Source organism: Protomyctophum parallelum (assembly GCF_964188405.1).
Source record: "Protomyctophum parallelum genome assembly, chromosome: 12".
Classification (NCBI taxonomy): domain Eukaryota; kingdom Metazoa; phylum Chordata; class Actinopteri; order Myctophiformes; family Myctophidae; genus Protomyctophum; species Protomyctophum parallelum.
The window spans coordinates 11521547-11535222 of record NC_139712.1 but is presented as its reverse complement, the minus strand read 5'-3'; the positions used below and the strand labels follow the sequence as shown (position 1 = coordinate 11535222).

The 13676-nt window shown below is 44.3% G+C and overlaps 1 protein-coding gene across 1 annotated transcript in view; it reads right to left on the bottom strand.

Moving 5' to 3' along the window:
• LOC310867751 (noelin-3-like) overlaps positions 1-4828 on the bottom strand; it is a gene marked incomplete at both ends in the record, with an annotated part of 38398 nt that extends 33570 nt beyond the window's left edge. Inside the window, one exon of the mRNA XM_083777872.1 lies at positions 4757-4828. Coding sequence (XP_083633998.1) covers positions 4757-4828 — 72 coding nt within the window. The remainder of the gene's footprint in view (positions 1-4756) is intronic.
• Between the last annotated feature and the right edge of the window lie 8848 nt (positions 4829-13676).

Genomic DNA, 13676 nt, shown 5'->3' with positions numbered 1-13676 from the left:
CACCTCTCTCTCTCCACATCAATCTGCTATCATAAAACACCTCTCTCTCTCCACATCATTCTGCTATCATAAAACACCTCTCTCTCTCCACATCATTCTGCTATCATAAAACACCTCTCTCTCTCCACATCATTCTGCTATCATAAAACACCTCTCTCTCTCCACATCATTCTGCTATCATAAAACACCTCTCTCTCTCCACATCACTCTGCTATCATAAAACACCTCTCTCTCTCCACATCATTCTGCTATCATAAAACACCTCTCTCTCTCCACATCATTCTGCTATCATAAAACACCTCTCTCTCTCCACATCATTCTGCTATCATAAAACACCTCTCTCTCTCCACATCATTCTGCTATCATAAAACACCTCTCTCTCCACATCATTCTGCTATCATAAAACACCTCTCTCTCTCTCTCCACATCATTCTGCTATCATAAAACACCTCTCTCTCTCCACATCATTCTGCTATCATAAAACACCTCTCTCTCTCCACATCATTCTGCTATCATAAAACACCTCTCTCTCTCTCCACATCAATCTGCTATCATAAAACACCTCTCTCTCTCTCCACATCAATCTGCTATCATAAAACACCTCTCTCTCTCCACATCAATCTGCTATCATAAAACACCTCTCTCTCTCCACATCATTCTGCTATCATAAAACACCTCTCTCTCTCCACATCATTCTGCTATCATAAAACACCTCTCTCTCTCCACATCATTCTGCTATCATAAAACACCTCTCTCTCTCCACATCATTCTGCTATCATAAAACACCTCTCTCTCTCTCCACATCACTCTGCTATCATAAAACACCTCTCTCTCTCCACATCACTCTGCTATCATAAAACACCTCTCTCTCTCCACATCACTCTGCTATCATAAAACACCTCTCTCTCTCCACATCATTCTGCTATCATAAAACACCTCTCTCTCTCCACATCATTCTGCTATCATGAAACACCTCTCTCTCTCTCCACATCATTCTGCTATCATAAAACACCTCTCTCTCTCTCCACATCATTCTGCTATCATAAAACACCTCTCTCTCTCTCCCTCGATGGCATCAACGCAGATTATCACGGCCTGGCATACCAGACCAACGAGGGAGCCCAGCCCTGGTCCAGAGCTGGGCAGTGTTGTTTTCGTCGACTAAAACTAAAGACGAAGAATGTTCGTCGACTACCTTTTTTCACGGACAAAGACTGAATGGAAACTAAATGAAAACTAAGCTACGATGATTAAAACTATAAGACTAAATATACTGACAATTTCGTAGACAAATAAAAACTAGACTAAAATGTTAGGAAAAGGGAACTAGTGGACAAGAGATCCAGTATAAGTCATTTTACACTTGGTTGCATGCTGAAAATAGCCGATCTACAAGCTCACAACGCGTCGCAACGACGAGTGTAAAAACACACATTACGACGGCACCAAGACCCGCCAAAACACATTTTAGTCGACTAAATCAACTGTAGATTTAGTCGACTAAAATCTTATGACATTTAGTCGACTAAAACTAGACATTCCAGGTGACTAAAATGTGACTAAAACTAAGTAAAGTTTCAGTCCAAAGACTATATGACTAAAACTAAAATAGAAATTTGCTGCCAAAAACAACACTGGAGCTGGGCACCCTCGAGTCCTGGTCTAGTGGTCCTGGTCTAGTGGTCCTGGTCCACTTGTCCTGGTCTAGGGCTTACAGTGAGTCTCTCTAGTCCTGGTCTAGTGGTCCTGGTCTAGTGGTCCTGGTCCACTTGTCCTGGTCTAGGGCTTACAGTGAGTCTCTCTAGTCCTGGTCTAGTGGTCCTGGTCCACTTGTCCTGGTCTAGGGCTTACAGTGAGTCTCTCTAGTCCTGGTCTAGTGGTCCTGGTCTAGTGGTCCTGGTCTAGTGGTCCTGGTCCACTTGTCCTGGTCTAGGGCTTACAGTGAGTCTCTCTAGTCCTGGTCTAGTGGTCCTGGTCTAGTGGTCCTGGTCCACTTGTCCTGGTCTAGGGCTTACAGTGAGTCTCTCTAGTCCTGGTCTAGTGGTCCTGGTCTAGTGGTCCTGGTCTAGTGGTCCTGGTCCACTTGTCCTGGTCTAGGGCTTACAGCGAGTCTCTCTAGTCCTGGTCTAGTGGTCCTGGTCTAGTGGTCCTGGTCCACTTGTCCTGGTCTAGGGCTTACAGCGAGTCTATCTAGTCCTGGTCTAGTGGTCCTGGTCTAGTGGTCCTGGTCCACTTGTCCTGGTCCAGGGCTTACAGCGAGTCTCTCTAGTCCTGGTCTAGTGGTCCTGGTCTAGTGGTCCTGGTCTAGTGGTCCTGGTCTAGTGGTCCTGGTCCACTTGTCCTGGTCTAGGGCTTACAGTGAGTCTCTCTAGTCCTGGTCTAGTGGTCCTGGTCTAGGGCTTACAGCGAGTCTCTCTAGTCCTGGTCTAGTGGTCCTGGTCTAGTGGTCCTGGTCTAGTGCTCCTGGTCTAGGGCTTACAGCGAGTCTCTCTAGTCCTGGTCTAGTGGTCCTGGTCTAGTGGTCCTGGTCTAGTGGTCCTGGTCCACTTGTCCTGGTCTAGGGCTTACAGCGAGTCTCTCTAGTCCTGGTCTAGTGGTCCTGGTCTAGTGGTCCTGGTCCACTTGTCCTGGTCCAGGGCTTACAGCGAGTCTCTCTCTGACGGCCTGTGGAAGTCCCTTCCGCAGCCCTCTGGTGATATTCTCACTCCTGTGCGCGGGTTTACAATTCCCAGCAAATAAAACTAAACGACCTAAGTATACTCACCGACAAAAAGCCTGCATGCTATAGACCTTAAGGTAAAAGTCTATATTCTCGTATAGCAGGGAAGCGTCTCAGGTCGCCATAGCTTCTCTCTAAAAATGCACTATTTTAATCATGAAATGAAATGAATCCAACCACATCGGCCGCAGGCAAAACCCGGAAATGGCGTAGTAGAAGAAATGAGTGGAGTGGACAGCTGCACGGACACATATTCAGCACCACCGGTGGAGTGGACAGCTCCACAGAGCAGATTCAGCTCCCCCGTGGGAGCAGTGTTGTTTTCGTCGACTAAAACTAAGACGGAAAATGTTGGTCGACTACCTTTTTCCACTGACAAGAACTAAATATATATATTATATATATATAACTAAATGAAAACTAAGCTATGACGAGTAAAACTAAGACTAAATATACTGACAATTTCGTCAACAAATAAAAACGAGACTAAAATGTTAGGAAGGGACTAGTGGACAAGAGATCCAGTATACGTCATTTTACACTTGGTTGCATGCTGAAAATAGCAGATCTACAAGCTCACAACGCGTCGCAGCGCTTTCAGCAAGTGTAATTATGACGGCAACAAGGTCCGCAAAAATACATTTTAGTCGACTAAATCGCCTGTAGATTTAGTCGACTAAAACTAGACTAACACTGAGACATTCCAGGTGACTAAAATGTGACTAAGACTAAGTGAAAACTATTCAGGAGACTATGACTAAAACATGCCGTAATCCTGGTCTCTAAAACTACCTCCCCCTGGCCAGCCGGGGCGCCTGATGGAGGGGAAAGGAACCGGTCTCTATACTGCCTCCCCCTGGCCAGCCGGGGCGCCTGATGGAGGGGAAAGGAACTGGTCTCTAAAACTACCTCCCCCTGGCCAGCCGGGGCGCCTGATGGAGGGGAAAGGAACTGGTCGGAATAATGTGTCCCTTTGCACGCGCTACGTCCGGCTCGGGGAAATCCCCCTCTGTCAGGTGAAAAGAATCAGCTTGGACTCCTCATGCATAGAAGGAGGCATGAGGTCAGTCCGCTGCCCCCCCCCCCCCCCCCCCCAGGTTGGCAGAGGAAGTGTAGCGCCCAGGATTACATTAGATAATTGGCACTGGGTGAAAAGAAAACTGGTGACATCGGGAGCTCTATATCATTTACATAATATTCAATTATTAATCAATGCTAGAACGTTCAGCCACGACACGAGCGACATTATGCATATTTAATATCTCAACATATATAGCCACGCGTCAAACTATAAAGTAGGCGTCATGACATGTTTTAGAGTTAGACAGACAGATGACCCCACATCGTCTCCTGCATGCATAATTGCATTCATATCACTTGAATAGCCTACATGGCACAATAATCTATAGTGGCTAATAGTGTATTTGTTTTCGTTGTTTTGGTATAGGCTGCAAAATGGTCATGGTTGTGTTGCATTATACATTATACAAAATGATCTGATGTTACCTTCCATGCTGTCGAGGAAAACACCGTATGGTTTATATGCGGACAATTCCACAACAAAAAGAAACAAACTAGTTGACTTCATATCTTTAACCCATTCTGAACGGGAACCCATTTTGGTATTAGCATCATGTTATGCTTTAGCTATTGAAAAATAGCAGATCTACAAGCTCGAGCTACGAGCTTGTAGGTCTGCTATTTTTGAAAAATCGAAAAACGACTGACATTTTTTTAGAATCTGATCTCAGGTCAGAATGGGTTAATCAGACCAGTGTGTGTGTGTCCAGTGGAAACCTCGTATGAATCTGATCTCAGGTCAGAATGGGATAAAGGCAGCCTAACTGCTGCGACACATCATGAACACAACTAATGCCATGCAGATTCCAGTCATTATAGATTATATGGGGGAAAAGGGACGACATGCATGCAGGTATGTATATATATATATATATATATATATATATAGGCCACCAGTAAAAAAACTAAAATAATAATAATCAAAATAATAGTATAGATAAATATAAATTAACTCACCAGTGACGGATATAATCCGAAAACGGTGAGTGAGATCACGGCGGGGTAAAGCACGCTCAACAGGAGCCTCATGGTGGAGCCTCTGGTCTGGGAGCAGATCCCCTGGTCTGGGAGCAGATCCCCTGGTCTGGGAGCAGATCCCCTGGTCTGGGAGCAGATCCCCTGGTCTGGGTGTCTCTTCTCTACGTCAGTCTGAAAGAGGCATGGAGCTGTTCACATGAAAAGCATGGTGGAGCCTCTGGTCTTCTGTGTCAGTCTGAAAGAGGCTGCTGTTCACATGAAGAGCATGGTGGAGGCTCTGGTCTCTGTGTCAGTCTGAAAGAGGCTGCTGTTCACATGAAGAGCATGGTGGAGGCTCTGGTCTCTGTGTCAGTCTGAAAGAGGCATGGAGCTGATGCTGGTCACATGAAGAGAAGATCCCCGCATGCCGTGATGACTGCGAGCTGGCTGCTGCTGCCGCCGGCGTTATTGACTCCACGGTGGCCGCTGGTCCAGATGGAGGGATGGAGGGATGTGGAGCTGTCCACTAACCCGGTGGTGCTGAATCTGCTCTGTGGAGCTGTCCACTCCCCCGGTGGTGCTGAATGTGCTCTGTGGAGCTGTCCACTCCCCCGGTGGTGCTGAATCTGCTCTGTGGAGCTGTCGACTATAGCCCGGTGGTGCTGAATGTGCTCTGTGGAGCTGTCCACTCCCCCGGTGGTGCTGAATGTGCTCTGTGGAGCTGTCCACTATAGCCCGGTGGTGCTGAATGTGCTCTGTGGAGCTGTCCACTGGCCCGGTGGTGCTGAATGTGCTCTGTGGAGCTGTCCACTAACCCGGTGGTGCTGAATCTGTGTGGAAACTGTGGCACAGAGAGAGAGAGAGGAAGGGAAGCATGCAGTCTGCAGGCTGTACGTCCATGCATCCACACTCACCACCACGCACACAGCGCTGCTTGAATGGAAGGAATGCACGGAGGTCTGGTGTGTCTGTGTCTCTCTCTCTCTCTCTCTCTCTCTCTCTCTCTCTGCGATGTTGCTCAGGCACACTGCCGACAGCACAATGAGAGAGAGGGGGAGAGAGAGAGAGAGAGAGAGAGAGAGAGAGAGAGAGAGAGAGAGAGAGTTTGGGGCATGGAGGGAGGGAGGGAGGGAGGGAGGGAGAGGTGTATACATTTTATTATCTACCGACTGCAGGGAAGCATAATGACATCACCGCACGCACTCTTTTATAGGTTAAGGAATGAATAAGAATCGCAGCGTGAAGCTCTGCTCTCATGACTATGCCGGATAAATCCCCCTCACCGCCAACCAAGCACGCACACGCTACCACCACAGGTAGAGAGGAATATCATTTATATAGGTCTATTCTACTATAGTACAGTGTTGTTTTCGTCGACTAAAACTAAGACAAAAAATGTCCGTCGACTACCTTTATTCCACTGAAGAAAACTAAATGGAAACTAAATTTAAAGTATATGCAATGGTGACTAAAACTAAGACTAAATATACTGACAATTTCGTCAACAATTAAAAACTAGACTGAAATGTTAGGGAGGGACTAGTGGACAAGAGATCAAGTATAAGTCATTTTACACTTGGTTGCATGCTGAAAATAGCAGATCTACAAGCTTGTAGATCGGCTATTTTCAGCAAGTGTAAAATAAGTCATTATGACGGCAACAAGGCCCGCAAAAATACATTTTAGTCGACTAAATCACCTGTAGATTTAGTCGACTAAAATCTTATGACATTTAGTCGACTAAAACTAGACTATAACACTAATACATTCCAAGTGACTAAAATGTGACTAAGACTAAGTGAAAACTATTCAGGAGACTAATGACTAAAACTAAAATAGAAATTTGCTGCCAAAAACAACACTGCTATAGTAGCATGCACACGGTTGCACCTCAGGTATAGAGGAATATCATTTATATAGGTCTATTTTACAACAAGACAACTCACCCTTTTTTACCCTTTTTGGGTCAGAAAGTGAAGACAACTCACATAGCGGTGAGATACTTCCGGGTCCTACTTTTGTATCGCTTTTGTGTCCCCATTATACTGTGACGCTCCGTCGGACTAAATCTGAGACGAAAACAACCACGAAAGTCTCATTTTACCGCTTTCCTCACAACAACAAAGCTGCGCTGCTCTCCAAAATCTGGCTGTGACAGGCCATCTGCCCCACATGGAATACTATCGCCATTTTATTTGATTGTGTCAACTAAATCCTCATTAATGCAAACTAGATTCAACATACTCAAGCCTGCACACATTGTAAATATCCCCCGAAATATTTTACCGAGCAAATGGACTGTTGCCACCTTCAATAATAATGATAATAATAGTCTTTATTGTCTCCACATCATATATTTTGTTGTCATGGACACTTGTACAAAACATTAATAATTCTACTCGAGTTGGAAGCATTAAGACCCATTTTAACCCTCTATGGCTTCCTTTCTGAAAAATAACGTCAATTTAAAAAGATTCACGCGTTTAGATATTCTATTTACAATGGGATGCGGACGGGAGCTGGTGCCACTTGGACCCGGACGTAACGTAGCACTACAAAATGACGTCGGACTTAAATACTGAATAGTAGCATGCACACGCTTCAACCTCAGGTATAGAGGAATATCATTTATATAACCCTGTCCTACTAGTATAGGCTCTGTAGACAATTAACAATATTTAATAGTTTGTTTTAATGAAATATTTCATGTCACGATTAAAGGTATATTCAGTGATTTCACTCAAACAACCTTAGGTTTCGTTTTTGGCTGGGACCTCCTAAGCCTTTCATCCAATCAGGATAGAGAGCCAAAAACGAAACCTAAGGTTTTTTGACCCCCAGCGGGGGTTAACTGGGGACAGGGAGGAACTCCTTATATGGTCAGCACACTCTATAGTAGAGAGGACTATCACAACAAAACAAAAAAATAAGTGATGTTTGAATTAAGTGAAATCACTGAATATACCTTTAACTGGAGGTGTGGTGAGATGAACGGTTTTTAATTCAGGTGAAGATTAAATAAATCTTACACTGCGTGAAAAGGGGAGTTTACGGGCAAATTATGGGCACTAGATTTACCCGTAAACCTCAAGTTTAGCAGCATATATACAGTTAATATACGGTCATACAATTTCAATTTACAATTTAGGCATTTAGCAGACGCTCTTAATCCAGAGCGACTTACATTAAGCAAGAACAAAAGCATGGGAATACATCACAAAAAAGCATTTATCATAAAACTAAACATGCGTAAGCTAAGAAAGTAACAGTGGAATATCTATATTATGAGACTATACATATAAACTATATATATATATATTATATACATATGTACTATGGCGTGCTATGACTATATACAATGCGATTATAGTGCAGTCTACATAACATGCTATAAGTCTGTATCAAATGTCTACAGAAATGCTATCTAAGTCTACAGAAGTGCTATCTAAGGGGTTAGGGTAAGTGCTATGGGCCATGATGGAGTCTGAAAAGGTGGGCTTTCAGACTACGGCGGAAGATTGGGAGTGATGCTGCAGTTCTGACTGCAATGGGAAGTGCATTCCACAGTTTTGGAGCCAGAAGGGAGAAGAGTTTGGGACGTGTGGAGCGTTGTTGTCCCGGCGTTTTTCGTGAGGGTACTAAATTACACAGGTGTGATGGTCTCTCTAGGTGGTCCTCAGACGAGCCCTCCATCGTCGTTTCCAGTCCTCCCGGTTCTCCGTACATCTGGACCAGTTCGTTGGTACTTTGCGCTCCTGCAGTCGCTCTTGAGTACATCCACGTATGTTATAGCGTGGGGCGTCCTGGTACAATTCGGGAGTTTACCGGAGTTTGTTGGAAAAGTTTAACGGGAGTTTCCTGTAATATAATACACGTCCGTGTTCCATGCTTTTTGCGCAGTGCATAAAATGTCACGATTATCTGGTGGTGAGGTGGTGAGTGCGCCTATGGTGAGCAGCAACACGATGATGGAATGGGAAACATAGTTAAAGTGATGCAGAGGCAGAACGACATCACGGAGATGGTTGCAAGGCAACAACAGATTTCTCACCTTCCTCAAGTGAGCATCCCAGTTTTCCATGGCGACCCACTCCAATACAGAACTTTTATGAGAGCGTTTGAACACGCAATTGAATCAAAGACACAGAACGATGCAGACAAGCTCTACTACCTAGAACAATATACTTTGGGAGAGCCGAGAGATCTCATCAGGAGCTGCCAACATATGACGTCTACGCGTGGTTTCAAAGAAGCAATGAAGCTACTCACAGAACATTATGGAAATGAGTTGAAGATCGCTACTGCTTACATGGAGAAGGCATTCCAGTGGCCCTCAATAAAATCAGAAGATGGCAAATCACTGCACTCTTTCTCGCTGTTTCTTGTGTCATGTCGCAATGCCATGGAGGACATTGAATACATGGATGAGATGGATTACATAGGTGTGATGGTCTCTCTAGGTGGTCCTCAGACGAGCCCTCCATCGTCGTTTCCAGTCCTCCCGGTTCTCCGTACATCTGGACCAGTTCGTTGGTACTTTGCGCTCCTGCAGTCGCTCTTGAGTACATCCACGTATGTCAGCGTGGGGCGTCCTGGTACAATTCGGGAGTTTACCGGAGTTTGTTGGAAAAGTTTAACGGGAGTTTCCTGTAATAATATACACGTCCGTGTTCCATGCTTTTTGCGCAGTGCATAAAATGTCACGATTATCTGGTGGTGAGGTGGTGAGTGCAGGGCAGGAGGATAGTGTTCTAAACGCCCCGGTCGGGTTTTTAACCCATTCTGACCTGAGATCAGATTCATACGAGGTTTCCACTGGACACACACTGGTCTGATGAACCCATTCTGACCTGAGATCAGATTCTAGAAATGTCAGTCGCTCTTCGATTTTTCAAAAATAGCAGACCTACAAGCTCGTATCGCGCCACTCGGTGGCGCGATATGAGCTTGTAGATCTGCTATTTTTAAATAGCTAAAGCATAACATGATGCTGACACCAAAATGGGTTCCCGTTCAGAATGGGTTAATAATATGCTATAGACTATACTCTATAGTCACTAGAGTATTGATCACCATATTATTATGCTATATAGACTATACTCTATAGTCACTAGAGTATTGATCACCATATTATTATGCTATATAGACTATACTCTATAGTCACTAGAGTATTGATCACCATATTATTATGCTATAGACTATACTCTATAGTCACTAGAGTATTGATCGCTAGACGTATTGATCCCTCCGGCTGACATTGATGGTGTGGTCTGCTGCTAGTGGATTACGGGATTAGACATGCCTCTCCCTCTGAGAGGGTTGGCCAAATGTTTACTGGATTAGACGTGTGTGTGTGTGTGTGTGTGTGTGTGTGTGTGTGTGTGTGTGTGTGTGTGTGTGTGTGTGTGTGTGTGTGTGTGTGTGTGTGTGTGTGTGTGTGTGTGTGTGTGTCAAATTATTTGAGTTAAACATGTGCCGTGAAAGAGTATACAGTGTATATTCAAAGATTTGCGCCACCATTTCACGGTGCTGCGCTATATGAGCTTGTAGATCTGCTATTTTTTCAACCACTAAATCAGGGGGGGGGGGTTTGCCTCTTAGAGGCGGATTTTCACGGATCAAAAGCCCAAATACTTCAGCATATAAATTATGCTCTAAAAGGCAATAAAACAATGTGGGCAGCGTATAATATTTGATTAAAATGCTAAAATGTTAGCACTATGTTATGCTTTATTAGCTATTGAAAAATATCAGATCTACAAGCTCGTAGCGCGCCACCGAGGGGCGCGCTACGAGCTTGTAGGTCTGATATTTCTTTGTCAGGATTTAAGACATTTTTAGAATCTGATCTCAGGTCAAAATGCCATTAAAGAACCACCATTCTTCTGTGCGTTAGAATCTGATCTCAGGTCAGAATTGCCATTAAAGAACCACCATTCTTCTGTGCGTTAGAATCTGATCTCAGGTCAGAATGCCATTAAAGAACCACCATTCTTCTGTGCGTTAGAATCTGATCTCAGGTCAGAATGCCATTAAAGAAGCACCATTCTTCTGTGCGTTAGAATCTGATCTCAGGTCAGAATGCCATTAAAGAACCACCATTCTTCTGTGCGTTAGAATCTGATCTCAGGTCAGAATTGCCATTAAAGAACCACCATTCTTCTGTGCGTTATAATCTGATCTCAGGTCAGAATGCCATTAAAGAACCACCATTCTTCTGTGCGTTAGAATCTGATCTCAGGTCAGAATGCCATTAAAGAAGCACCATTCTTCTGTGCGTTAGAATCTGATCTCAGGTCAGAATGCCATTAAAGAAGCACCATTCTTCTGTGCGTTAGAATCTGATCTCAGGTCAGAATGCCATTAAAGAACCACCATTCTTCTGTGCGTTAGAATCTGATCTCAGGTCAGAATGCCATTAAAGAACCACCATTCTTCTGTGCGTTAGAATCTGATCTCAGGTCAGAATGCCATTAAGAACCACCATTCTTCTGTGCGTTAGAATCTGATCTCAGGTCAGAATGCCATTAATGAACCACCATTCTTCTGTGCGTTAGAATCTGATCTCAGGTCAGAATGCCATTAAAGAACCACCATTCTTCTGTGCGTTAGAATCTGATCTCAGGTCAGAATGCCATTAAAGAACCACTATTCTTCTGTGCGTTAGAATCTGATCTCAGGTCAGAATGCCATTAAAGAACCACCATTCTTCTGTGCGTTAGAATCTGATCTCAGGTCAGAATTGCCATTAAAGAACCACCATTCTTCTGTGCGTTAGAATCTGATATCAGGTCAGAATGCCATTAAAGAACCACCATTCTTCTGTGCGTTAGAATCTGATCTCAGGTCAGAATTCCATTAAAGAACCACTATTCTTCTGTGCGTTAGAATCTGATCTCAGGTCAGAATGCCATTAAAGAACCACCATTGTTCTGTGCGTTAGAATCTGATCTCAGGTCAGAATGCCATTAAAGAACCACCATTCTTCTGTGCGTTAGAATCTGATCTCAGGTCAGAATGCCATTAAAGAACCACCATTCTTCTGTGCGTTAGAATCTGATCTCAGGTCAGAATGCCATTAAAGAACCACCATTCTTCTGTGCGTTAGAATCTGATCTCAGGTCAGAATGCCATTAAAGAACCACCATTCTTCTGTGCGTTAGAATCTGATCTCAGGTCAGAATGCCATTATAGAACCACCATTCTTCTGTGTGTTAGAATCTGATCTCAGGTCAGAATGCCATTAAAGAACCACCATTCTTCTGTGCGTTAGAATCTGATCTCAGGTCAGAATGCCATTAAAGAACCACCATTCTTCTGTGCGTTAGAATCTAATCTCAGGTCAGAATGCCATTAAAGAACCACCATTCTTCTGTGCGTTAGAATCTGATCTCAGGTCAGAATGCCATTATAGAACCACCATTCTTCTGTGTGTTAGAATCTGATCTCAGGTCAGAATGCCATTATGGAACCACCATTCTTCTGTGCATTAGAATCTGATCTCAGGTCAGAATTCCATTATAGAACCACCATTCTTCTGTGCGTTAGAATCTGATCTCAGGTCAGAATGGGTTAAAAGCTATAAGGTGACAACGATATGCAGCCTCAGGTCAGAATGGGATAAGATCGTTTCACTGTCTTTCTCTCTCTCTCTCATTTGTTTCCGCAGCAGGTGAGCGAGCAGAAAACGTGTTTCTTTATGACTCTGTCAGAGGAAGAAGCGGGGAGCTTTTTTTTTTAAATTATTTACGACGTCCACGGGGTGCATCTTCAAACCACCCTCCCCCCCCCCCCCTCCTGATAAATTAACCCATTCTGACCCGAGATCAAATTCTAAAAAAATGTCTTCTATATACATCCTGACAGTTTTCTGAAAAAAGCTATGTTTCTATACGTCAGTCGTTCTTCGATTTTTCCAAAAGAATAGCAGACCTATACAAACTATGAGCTTGTAGATCTGCTATTTTAAATAGCTAAAGCATAACGTATGATGCTAACACCAAAGCGGGTTCCCGTTCAGAATGGGTTAACGGCTCTTCGAACATCGGAGCGGAGCCCGCAGTGTGTAGGCTATAGTGATCCGATGTAGCTGCCTTATTGAGCAGATGGTTTTATTCTTCTTTTTCCTTTCATTGTATTTTTTTTCCAATGGTTCCTCCACTATAGTTCAAAAGCCATCGTGGAAAACCATCAACGTTGTAGCAGCAGCAGCTGGAAGTCCTCTCCTCTCCTCTCCTCTCCTCTCCTCTCCTCTCCTCTCCTCTCCTCTCCTCTCCTCTCCTCTCCTCTCCTCTCCTCTCCTCTCCTCTCCTCTCCTCTCCTCTCCTCTCCTCTCCTCTCCTCTCCCCTCCCCTCCTCTCCTCTCCTATCCATGGCGGAAGCATCATTTAGGAGAATTCCCTTTTTTCCCCCGAAGTCTCTTGAACGCAGCATTTATAAATCCATGCCGTTGCACCAAATCTCCACTAGCTAAAGAGTGCTGCATGGGTTGCGCTCCGAAAATAGCTGATCTACAAGCTCTCAACGTGTCGCAGCGCGACGCGTTGAGAGCTTGTAGATCTGCATGACACTAATACAGTATCAGTGGTCCATAAGGGGGACCCAGGCGAGGTGGTGGTCCCAGCTAATGATGGAGAGTTGGTAACCAAATGGAAATGGACCCTTACAGTTTACAATTTACAATTCACGCATTTATCAGACGCTCTTAACCCATTCTGAACGGGCACCCATTTTGGTGTTTGGCATCATGTCATGCTTTAGCTATTGAAAAATAGCAGATCTACAAGCTCATAGCGCGCCACGAGTGGCGCGCTACGAGCTTGTAGGTCTGCTATTTTTGAAAATCGAAGAATGACTGACATTTTTTAGAATCTGATCTCAGGTCAGAATGGGTCAATCAGACCAGTGTGTGTCCAGTGGA